General features: G+C 38.0%; 2 protein-coding genes across 3 annotated transcripts in view; one reads left to right on the top strand and one right to left on the bottom strand.

The window, feature by feature from the left end:
* LOC110941011 (peptidyl-tRNA hydrolase, mitochondrial) overlaps positions 1-8833 on the bottom strand; it is a 45362-nt gene extending 36529 nt beyond the window's left edge. The window contains exons 1-8 of one of the 2 annotated variants that reach the window (XM_022182611.2): positions 8408-8829; positions 7084-7168; positions 6931-6998; positions 6365-6415; positions 6214-6287; positions 5522-5580; positions 5356-5432; positions 4884-5161 (exon numbers count right to left, since the gene is read on the bottom strand). In XM_022182611.2, coding sequence (XP_022038303.1) covers positions 5048-5161; positions 5356-5432; positions 5522-5580; positions 6214-6287; positions 6365-6415; positions 6931-6998; positions 7084-7168; positions 8408-8749 — 870 coding nt within the window. In that variant the 5' untranslated portion in view covers positions 8750-8829 and the 3' untranslated portion in view covers positions 4884-5047. Of the gene's footprint in view, positions 1-4883; positions 5162-5355; positions 5433-5521; positions 5581-6213; positions 6288-6364; positions 6416-6930; positions 6999-7083; positions 7169-8407 lie in introns of those variants that run through there. The other variant, XM_022182612.2, reaches the window with a different exon arrangement.
* On the top strand, positions 69-2554 carry LOC110941010 (putative F-box protein At4g09190). The gene is made up of 2 exons (XM_022182610.2): positions 69-1562; positions 2348-2554. Exon 1 carries the CDS (start codon positions 309-311, stop codon positions 1536-1538), a length of 1230 nt encoding a protein of 409 aa, XP_022038302.1. The 5' UTR covers positions 69-308; the 3' UTR covers positions 1539-1562; positions 2348-2554.
* Positions 8834-11953: the final 3120 nt, after the last annotated feature.

Below are 11953 nucleotides of genomic sequence, written 5' to 3'. Positions count from 1 at the left end.
ATGAGGGTAAAATTGGAAAAAGTGAACTTACAATATTCTGTTCTCTCCCAATCTTTCTGATTTGAAGAGAAACAATTGAACTCCAAAAGACCTTCTTTTTCTCTCCTTCCCTCTTTCTTTCTCCCCATAAAAAAACTCTGGAACAACATACCTCTTTTCTTTCTTTCCAAATCCCTTCTCTTCTTTTAAAAATAAAACTCTGGAACATAGTGCAAAAGTCATTTTCAAAAGAAATCCCAAACATCCACTGAGATTTTGAGAAACCTTTGATTCCCCTGCAACGATTCCCTTCTTTTAACCGATTGAAGATGGAAACCCTAGAAGACGAACAATCGGATGATCGATCGGCGCAGAAAGCCAAAAATTCATTCCCTGAGGAAATAATCGAAGATATCCTTTCCAGAATCCCCGTGAAATCCATCCTCCGATTCAAATCTGTCTCTAAATCATGGCTGTCGCTCATCTCCGGTCCATCATTCCACAAACTCCACTCCACCGTTGGCCCCCGTACCACCGCTTTATTTTTTACTGCTCGCGATTCATCCACCAAAACACGATACTTCTTCTCCGGTGCTAATGACGGTGGATCAGTCGCTAATCTCATGAAACTCGACTACACTGTCTTCGACGCAGCCAATCTTCATGCCGAACATTTAAACGGGCTACTATTTTTTACTTCCCGGGATAGTTATTGTGGTAAACTGTATGTTTTTGTTTTTAACCCTACCACACACAAGTTTTTCAAACTCCCTGATCCTCCTGTTCCCTTACGGAATTACACTGATGAAAACAAGTGTGATTATTACTTGTTTGGGTTCGATGAACCAAGTAATGAACACAAAGTTTTGTACATTGATGTTGAATTAATTAAACCTACTACAATAGAGGTAATGATTTTTTCCATCTCAAATTACTCATGGAGAAAGATTGAGGTCGATCTTCCTCTTGGTATGAGTGCCCGGCGTTGTTTCTCTGGCACCGGAGGTAGTGTTTGTGTCAATAGCGTCATACATCTTAAGCTTCGAAATCCACTTGAAATTTTGGCATTCGATTTAACAACAGAGACGTTTTACATTGTTAACAAGCATCCAGAGGCGGCGCCCGACACTGACACTGACACTGACACTAATTTAACGTCCATGTATCCTTATGCAATGTTAGTAAAAATCAATGGCTTATTAGGCTTAGCTTGTTGCGATCCCTGGAACTGGGAGGAATGGAACAAAGTGCACATTTGGATGTTGCAAGACTATGAGAAACGAGTTTGGGTCAGAGAAACTGTTACGATCCCTTCCAAGTCTCAGTTCCGTTATGGGGCATATGGCCCTTACCCGTGTGATTCTACTAATATGGACAAGATTATCTTTTCCCCAAGGGTGTTGTCTGAGAATTTGATCAGCGTATCCATCTATAACATGAAGACTAGATGTTTTAAATCAATTGAACTCACTCTTGGTCATCGATTTCTATCCCCAAAATCGGTGTATGTGGAGCAAATCAAGTGTTATGTTGAAAGCCTCATTCCCTTACAGAACTAGCATGCTTTCATTTCTGCAATTCAGGTTCGCATTTTGTTAATTTATCTTCTTATAGTATTCTGAATCTTGCATTTTGATTGTTATTGGGCCGGTTTAGGAGTATATTATTGAGGGGTATGGTATTGAGCAGATAAACATAAGAGGATAATAAGGAAACATGTCAAACAGATCAAAATTTCCATCAACCCTTTATTTTATTATTATTATTATTACTATATTTAGAGCATCCACAACGCTGCTGATGTGGCAGCGTTTGGATTTCCAAACCTCCCCTGTTATGGCTCTCGTCCGGAATTACAATATGCTTTCATTTTGATTGTTATTGGGCCGGTTTTGGAGTATATTATTGAGGGGTATGATATTGAGCAGATAAATATAAGAGGATAATAAGGAAACATGTCAAACAGATCAAAAGCTATCTAAAATGTATTTTTGTTACATCCAATTTCAAATTTCCATCAACCCTTTATTTTATTATTATTATTACTATATTTAGAGCATCCACAACGCTGCTGATGTGGAAGCGTTTGGATTTCCAAACCTCCCTATTATTCGTCCGGAATTACAATATGCTACAAATGGGTGTAGATTCTGAAAAGGGTGTAGCGTTGTAGTAAAAATTAAGTATTTTTGAAAGATGTTTGGAATCTGAGGTGTCGGTTTGTGGGTTTATAGCATTGTGGATGCTCTTATACTCGGGGAATATTGCGTAAATTAGCACCAAATTTACAAAAATATTTCATTTTAGTTGTAGTTACTTTTGTTTGATATCATCATTTATGATATGCTTTATATTCTATTGTGGACAGAATCATAGCAGTTGGAGCTAATGAGTGTCATGTTGAAAGCATCATTCCTTTAAAAGAAATAGGACTTGATGATCCAGCAGAAGTTCAGTTTGCACTTTGTTGGTGTATTGCCGCTGCGTGTTTTTTATAGAGTTTCTACTGCTTTTAAATAGTTTTATTATGACTAAACAAATTTAACTGTTTCTAAAATGCTTATGCTTTACAAAATCCAACCCCTCCCCATGCATCTCTAACGTCACCAGGTGTTTGTATTTGAGTCAAGAGGCTTATTATCTCTTGAAAATAATGTTAGATGGTATCATATATAGGTGCCAATTTTGGTTGTAAATAGGCTGGCTCGGGAGGTTTAATATTGAGCGCGTCAAAAATTTTAAAAAGGGCTAATGAGGAAACATGTGATATGGGTCAAAATACTGCACATCCAATTTCTAATTTAGATTATGATTGTAGTGGAAATCGTAGATGAGTTTCAGCTGTGTTGATGGAATTTCCCCATGGCTGCTTCAAATTCGTCTCTTGTCACCTCAGTTTCATATTCAGTTTTAATAATTTTCCCATTCATGTTTTCAGTTTCTTTGTGGGTAATATTTTTGTGTTTCTTTGCTGTTTCAATTTCTACTTTTGCTTTTACCCTCAAGATCTTTGAGTTTAGGTTTTGAACAGTTAAATCATGTTTCTGTTTCGATCTGCACATGCTGCTACTCCTCTAATTACATCCATGGAGGTCGTGAATGTAGAGATGGCATGTTTATGACCCGTTTATCAAAATAATGTGGTTATAACTAATCAAATATATACCTAATAAACAAGAAATTGGTTATGTGCGAGGTCAAGTATTATTTTAACCAATGTTTTAAAACCCGGTTTTTAAATCAAACCGAATTAGGCTAAAAAATGGTTCAACCGTTTGAACCAGGTTGTACCGAGCGGTTCAACCGGGTTGACTAGCTAACTCTTTAATTTCATAAATTACAACATCAACTCAAAAGTTAATCCAAAAATACATGATTACATATTAAAAGATGTCTCAAAAGTAAATCCATAATAAAAAATAATTCAAAAGATAATCGAAAATCATTCAATTTTCCAACCTGCTCTTTTAAATGAAAGTGTACGATATGTTTAAGGCATTTAAGTTTTGAATACATCAAATTCACGATCACATAAATGAAATTCACTATTATCGCTATCCTCATCAACTAGAAGATAACTATTTTCATTTCATACAATGTTAAATAACAACTTTTAGTTACGAATAATCATAATATATAAAAATTACGTAAGATATGTAACATATATAATAAAAATAAGTAACAACCTAAACTAAAATAACCCTGGTCCGGTACCGGTATTACGTTTCAAACCAGTATACCGGATTTTACCGCCTGTACAAACCTTATGGCGTTTCACTTATTTACCGGGGTATTTCGTACCGGATTTACATCTGAAAACGGTAATACCGGTATAACCGGCCGGTATTTACCGGTTTTTAAAACATTGATTTTAACTTCGGTGATAATTAAAATTTAAAAAATAAATCTATTAATAAATAAGAAATTGGTTGTCATGTGTAATAATTTTGTGAGGTCAAATATTGTTTAATTAAATTTTAATAATTTTGTGAGGTCAAATATTGTTTAATTAAATAAATAAATCTTAATAAATCTTGGAGGCTGAGAGATGGCAAGAGAAATAACATCACTGTCAAAATATATCAGTTAAATAAGTGCACGTAGATATATTGTAAAACTATCTTAAAAGATTTTGAAAACCACAACTTTTGACAAAAAAAAAAAAAAAAAAATCGATCCATGAGTTATTTCCAATGGGTATTTGATGGTGCATAGAAGCTTGGACATGTATGGTTTTGCATGACTGCTCAGATCCCCTTCGACCCATGTACATAATGGCCATCCAGGATGGCTACCCTCATTTGATCCAGGTCTAAGGTTCTTTCGGATAGGGATGAGCTCGGTACCGTCCGGTACCGGAACCGAAAGTACCGGTACCGAAAATCCTCAAAAGTGGGTACCGGTACCGAATATACCCGGTACGGTACGGTTCGGTACCGGTACGGTACGGTTCGGATACCGGTACGGTACCGGTATTTAAAGGTAAAAACCGGTAAATACCGGTACCGAACCGGTACCGTACTGGACCGGTACCGAACCGGTACCGAAAATGTCAAAATTCGGTACCGAATCGGTACCGAAAAGGTACCCGGTTTGGTAAATTCGGTACCGGTACCGGTTCGGTTCCGGTACCGGGTCCATTTTGCTCATCCCTACTTTCGGACATGCATGACTGGTGCCAAACAACCACTTTAGTCAGTTGGTTGGATCTTGTTGATCCAAGTCTACATCATCCTACCCTTGGTAACGAAAACTTGATACTACAACTTCACAGTACATTGTCATGTGCAGATCTTGGGAATTAGTTTTAAGTGAAAGGAATCGGATGTTGAATCAGGAACTGAGAATCGTGGTATCAAACTATGAGGATATTTAGCTCTGATACCAAATGTCGTAGATCAGAGTAGGAAAGGACTAGGATATATAATCTTCAAATAAAAACGGGTAACAGTAGAATGGGATACAAAATTCAACACGCATTGCACATCCATTTGAGGATATTTAGCTCTGATACCAAATGTCTTAATCATCTCAATAGGGTCTGTCTTTCTTGTCGTAAACATTTTATTTATTGAATTTGCTTCACATGCTTTGGACTATTCACAAATGTTGCACTCTTATCAAAACCTTGGAGTAAGAGAATTCGAATCGCTTCAATGCCGGTTTGAAATGTGAAATCCAGCTGTCAAAACACACAATCACATGTTTATTTGTTGGCTACATGAAATTATTATGAAGAGCCGGGTAATTTCAACCCGTTTGACCCGCTTTCTTTTTGCTTACATATTTTAACCTCACCTCACCCTAAACATAACCGAACCGATTTGTATATTAAAAGATCAAAATTGGCACCTCTAGTATAGCTATGTAACATACCTCCTCGCTTTCTTGTTTGTTAAATCGTCGAAGAACATAGCTAGCAGCTTCCATCTTTCCCGGCGGCCTCCCAATGCCTACAAACGTCAGCGACTCATTATTACATATAATATATTAATAATCATAATACGTAACTGGCAACAAGAATTAAAAGGTGATCAATAACCTATTCTTAAACGAGGAAAGTCACGAGTCCCTTTAAGGTGATTGATCACACTCTTCATCCTTCAACAACACAAAAATCATTAGGAACAAAGATACAACTTTCATCCATATGTTTACGACCTCCTAAATTGCTTTTTTTAAGAAAATTGGATTTACTATTTCACTCATAGTTGTCGTAATCAATATAGATATTGTTTATGGCCTGTTACCTGTTACCAAACCACTGACTCGCCCATTTGTCTCATATAGTTACAAAACATATTCTAAATCAAGAAAAATATAGAAGTGTTTAAATGCTACTAAGAGACAAGAATGAGCAGTAGATAGAATCGTAATATGCATGTATGTCATGAGTAAAAAACTGCGCTTTAAAATAAACAGAAACAGCTAAAAAAATCCAACTCAGATTTCATTGATTCTAGATAAACTATCATAGGTACACAAACATCAAGAATCTTAACTTAACAAAATTTTGTTTTTTCATCATAAAACATGGTTAATTGGTTAAACTGACCACTTGGCATTTAAAAATGTTTGTATTTTCAATATAATAATGTAACTTGTGTTTTTGTATGCTAACACCAGCTTTTATTAATAAAAAAGGGCATGTTTTCATATTATATAACAAGTCTAATCATAGAATAGGTTCATCATATAAAGTATAAAAGGAAGTAATAGCAGCATGGTATTTACCCGTTGTGTCCCCCATGTCCACCTTTTGGCAACAGTCGTAACTTTCCAAACGGCAAATCTAAGTCATCATAAATCTGCAAATGATGTATCACGACAACTCATGAATTCAAAGAGGTAATATTAAAAGTAAGTAACATTTTAAAGACTTTACCATGAGTACTTGCTTTGGTGGAATCTTATAGAAAGAAACAATCGCTCCAACCTTTTAAATAGAAATCATGAAGTCAATAAACTGTAAAAAATAAAAAGGAGTAAAATGCTATTTTTGTCCCTGAGGTTTGGCCAATTTTGCGATTTTCATCCAAAGGTTTGTTTTTCCGCATCTGGATCTAAAAGGTCTGAAATCTTGCCATTTTCAACTGGCTCGTTAACTCCATCCATTTTTCTTCGTTAAGTCAAGGGTATTTCCATCTTTTTAGTTAACTTAAAGGGCAATTCGGTCTTTTGAATACTTGTACAAAAAGTGCAAAAGACCGAATCACCCTTTAAGTTAACAAAAAAACAAGAATACCCCTGACTTAACGGAGAAAAATGAATGGAGTTAACGAGCCGGATGAAAATGGCAAGAATTCAAACATTTTGGGTCCGGATGCGAAAAAAAAAACCTTTGGATGAAAGTCACAAAACTGGCCAAACCTCAGCGACGAAAATGGCATTTTACTCGATAAAAAGAAAAGAAAAACAGTAACAGATGTATGACCAGATGAGCTTACTTACAGACTCACCGCTATTATTCATGAAAGTTTGTGGCTTAGCAAGCATCAGCGGAGTATTTCCAATACATCCTAAATAAATAAAAAGATTAAAAAAAAAAAAACATTATAGACTAAAAAAGCTTTGCCGAAAACAATAATGAGTTCTGTGACAGACCTTTGCCAAAAAAAGCTTTGAATGAAACACTGCTCATGGAGATACCCTCAGCTTCTGCTATTGCATCCACCATCTCAAAACCCACCTACAAATTCCAATCACATACTTATACATCCAAAAGCATCATTTTCATAAAACTAATTACCATGAACATCCAATATACGACAAGAGGAAGTGTTACTGATAATTAAAGTTAAACAATTTGATTAATATTCTACTAATTTCATGTTACTAACATGATTAGGGTTCATAAATTATTTTCTTCTACGGTTTATCTATTTCTCTCTTTTAATATCAATCCATAACACTCACATATCTAAATGGTAACATATTCATAATTTATAAGTATACAACTGTCTAAGTAGTTAATGCGGTGAAAAATATCGGATATCGGTCAAGGACTGATATCTGAGATATCGGTTATCGTGGTGGGATATCGGTAATTTTAATATCATGCTAAATTTATATATATAGCAATTTAACACTAACAATTGTAACAAGTAAGAACTGACTAAGACTTAAAACACTAACATTTAACAGGAACAACTAACAATTAATACTTAAAACACGAATAGCAGCAATAAGAAGAAAAATGAACGGTAGAAATAAGAAGAATGGTACTGATATCGGGAAAATCGGTGATTTATCGATCAAATATCGGTCCTATATCGGTCAAATATCGGACAATATCGTTGATATTATCGGTACCGATATTCTGACCAATATTTTGTACCGCTATCTCGGCAGGGGACCGATAACCGATATATCACTGATATATCGGGATTTTAATACATAGAGAACTGTTTGCCCAAATTTGCCCAAACTAAATTCAAGAAATTCCGTAGTAATACTCTCTGTTGCCCAGGCGCGTGCCTAGGCCCAACGCAGCCTTCTCGCTTCAAAAGCCCTACTTTCAGGCCCTCAGGCGCATATTTCAGGCCAAGTTTCAATAAAATTCCAGCCACAAATCGTGTGAACAGGTCTCAAACAGTTATACCAACCCGAAACAAGCCTGGAATCAACCTAAACTACCCCTAAAGAAGCCTAAAACATGTCTAAAACCCTTAAAAAATGTATTTTTTTTCCTATACGCCTCGGCCTAAATAATTTGATTAGAATTCTGCTAATTTAATGTTACAAACAAAATTAGGGTTTATAATTCTTTTCTTCTAAGGTTTATCTATTTTTTCTCTTCTAATTTCAATCCATAAAACTTACATATCTAAATGGTAATTAAAAATAAAAAAAAATAAAAACAATTATTTCATCCATATTTATTAAGTAACCAAAGAGATAGATACATATATAGAGATAGAATACAAACATTGTGCCTTGTGCGGTTATACAACTTCCCAGGGTTTCCAAGGCCTACAATAAGCCACGGATGTTGCTTTGGCGGAGGCTTGTTATCTTCCTTAACCGGTTCGGGTTCTCGGGCAACCGATAATGGTACAGTAGACTTGATTATCGAATCAGACGGACCAGATTGAATAGCAGCGGATGAAGAAGGAGAAGAAGAAGAGGACATTGAAATGGTATTTTTCCAGTGAGATTGAATGTGGGTTTGATAAGATGAGGAAAAGGAAGAAATGATAAGCCGGCGACAGCTATAAAGGGTAGATGACGGCGACGATGATGATAGTATTCCGGTAGCAATGTTGTTCATGGTGGTGCTGGGCTGCTTCTGCGGTTTGAGAGTGAATTATTTGATTCATCCACCGGCCCTCACCAATAAAAGCCCAAAGGTGTGACTACACCAATTACTCACTAGTCAAATTGAAACCCAAAAATAATCATTATTATTACTACTATTATATGACTTTAGCTAATAAATTTGGTTTTAGTTTTGTGTTTTGAATATGTATGATTATAAAAGGTAAAAAAAGAAAAATAAGAATCACAATTCTTAGGGGGTGTTGGTTTGTGGAATGATTTGGAATTAGAATTGGAATTTGTATAGGAATTAGAATTTGAAGGAATGAGATTTGGAATTTAAACATTCCAACTGGAATTGGAAATTGTTGGAATTGGAATCTCAAATCCATATTTGTTGTGTTTGGTTGTCAAATGAATTGGAATCTATCACCCCAGCACCCACAACCACCAGTTCGGATCGAAACGGTACGGGTCGAAATGATTCACGTCGAAACGGTTCGGGTCGAAGCGGTTCGATTCGAAACGGTACTGGTCGAAACAGTACGGGTCAAAACGGTTCATTAGTAGCAACCGATGTCCGCTCGTCCCACCCTTCGGCCTATGACATCCAACACCACTTGTCTTTAACCTGGCCTTGGTCACACTTGAAACATATTCGTTAGTAGCAACTGTGTGACCAGGATCATCAACAAGATCGTAAGAAATACTTTTTAAAAACACGTTAAAGTACAACTTACGATTCTTGTAACTCATGGTGACCATCCCGCCTCTACAGTCGATCTGTGAATTAGCGGTATACAGAAATGGGCGACCCAAAACCACCTGTGGCTGCTCGTATGTGTTCGATGGCGCATAGTCGATCACCATGAAATCCACCGAGTAGTAGAACTCGCCCAGTTGGATGACCACATCCTTCAAAACCCCCCGGGGTTGTTTCCAGCTCGCATCCGCGAACATTGCCATGCTATCACATACTTGTAGAGAACCAAAATCGTACTGTTCATACAAGCTACCAGACAGTACGCTCGTCCCCGCTCCATAATCCAATAGTGCCTTGTGGATCTTGCCATGACCTTGTCCCGAATCTCATCTTTCTGTCTTCTAGCTTCATCCGATTGACTTATCTTTTGCATCTTTTGTTGCATGGCCTTCAGCATCTCTATAACTTCGTTACTGCCCTGTCAGTAGCTTTTTTATACCCAAAATTGTTCCCCCTTGATAGTTGTTCGGATTACGGGGATGAAACGATTGGTTGCTATCATGGAAACACGAATACGTGTTTCCATTCCCTTGCAACATTTGCACCTCATCATACCTTCCCAAAATGCTAGGGCACTGATCAACTATATGCCCTAGATCTCTACAATGCCCACACATAGGCATCTATGCACCCGCTTCCGTAGCGTTCTCTACCACTCTCACCATCGCATGCCTACCCTTTCTCGATGATTGCGCTTTCCTCTTTGAGGTACTTGCCATTTTCTCCAGATAGCCCCAGTCGACATTCTCGTAGTTTGTACCAAATGTGCCATTTGATATCGAACTGAGATCATGTGCATCATCCGGTGTCAGACCTTCATGAAAAGCATACAGTAATTCCCACATTTAAATATCGTGGTGTGGGCAATTCTTCAATATCATCTTGTTGCTGCATTTCGGGCCAAGTGATCCAATTGCTGTTGGAAGTTCTGAATATCCTTACAAGCATCACTAGTCCTTTGAGGCGTGTAGAACTTGTCCAAGAATAGTTGCTGCATTTCGGTCCAGGTGAAGATAGAGGCAGATGGTAGAGTGTGGAACCATTGTTGTGCCTTATCTTCAAGAATGAATTGGAAAAGTACCAATTTCACGTCATCCGGTGTGAAGCCTTGACCCCCGATAGTATTATAACGAGCATCGTATGCTGCGATATGTAGATATGGTTCTTCGGTGGCCAAACCATGATATGGTTCTTTGGATGGATTGGGCCCGAACTTCAAATGACCAACCTCAGAGTTGAGGTATTACTACAGGTGAGGGGTTATTAGCAATAGCGGGTTTAAAATGACTCTCAATTCCCCGCACCAGTCCCCGATCATATCGTCGCGAAATACCCTCAAAGTGGTTGACCGGTGGAACTAAATTTCTTGGGAATGGCCTTTGTTGACCCGGCAATTGAGGCACCGGGGGTGGTAGCGGAATATCTATAGGCCTTGTAGGAATCGGCTGTTGGTTGATTGGGGCAGGTTGATGAACATGATGTTGGTACCCATACGTACTCGGATTCCCTCTTTCTAAGAAACCATTTCCCGTGTTATATCTTTCATAACTTCCCGCATTTACCACCTGCCTATTACCTTGAATACCCCCTTATACCTCGTATTCGTCGTAACTTTCATCGAATTCTCCCGAGCTATTCCCTTGATCGAACATGGGGAACCGTTGGTGCTGAGCTGGGTGGTAATGTGAAGGTTAGATTGGTAAAGGAATTAAGGTGGATGAGTTAGCAGGTTGCGTTTGGATTGGTGGAATCGGGTTCTCGTCAGCAACAATCCTCACATATGGTGAAGAATGTTGGATATTAGAAGTTGGGGTGAAGACTGGGTATTGGGATGATGTTGGTTGGTTTGAGAATGGTGGTAGGTTGTCTAGATTGGGAAATGGTGGTGGAGGCATTGGTGGTAGTTGCGTAGTAGCTGGTTGAGTTGATTGTGGTGGTGGTTGAGACGGTATGGTAGTGTTAGGTTGTGACACCCTAGGTTTTCCCGAGCAAATATCTTGTAATGACATTGTGTGTATATATGTTATTAAATGAAAGTTGTGTTTATCTTGATGTTCTATGTGATCCTTGCACTAAGTATGTATATGTAGTATATATAGGTATGTATGTATGCAGTGGGCCGAGACCGCGGAAACCCGACTCGAGACCACCCGGTCTCGAGTGAACAGTGAACAGTTGGGCCGTTTGGGCCGCACCTCCTTGAGCCCGTGAATTGGGTTATAAAACCCCCACATAAGCCGACACCTTCCTATTCTTTGGACACTCAAACCCCCAAACATTCCCTCACTCACATACATACACTCCCTCTCCCACTAAAAACCCTAGGACACCACCATAATCCTCCTTCTCCACCTCCCTTGGATCGAATCAAACCGGCAAGCATAAGGAAGTGTTCGGATTGCTTGTAATCCCATTTGGAAGCCCATTCATCGGACCTTCACACCCTCGAATACC

Source organism: Helianthus annuus, chromosome 5 (genome assembly GCF_002127325.2).
Source record: "Helianthus annuus cultivar XRQ/B chromosome 5, HanXRQr2.0-SUNRISE, whole genome shotgun sequence".
Taxonomy (NCBI): domain Eukaryota; kingdom Viridiplantae; phylum Streptophyta; class Magnoliopsida; order Asterales; family Asteraceae; genus Helianthus; species Helianthus annuus.
This window is presented reverse-complemented; position numbering and strand designations above follow the sequence as displayed.

What these genes read in the sequence shown, in the direction of transcription:
- LOC110941010 (XM_022182610.2), top strand. Translation starts at nt 309, where the DNA reads ATGGAAACCCTAGAAGACGAACAATCGGATGATCGATCGGCGCAGAAA.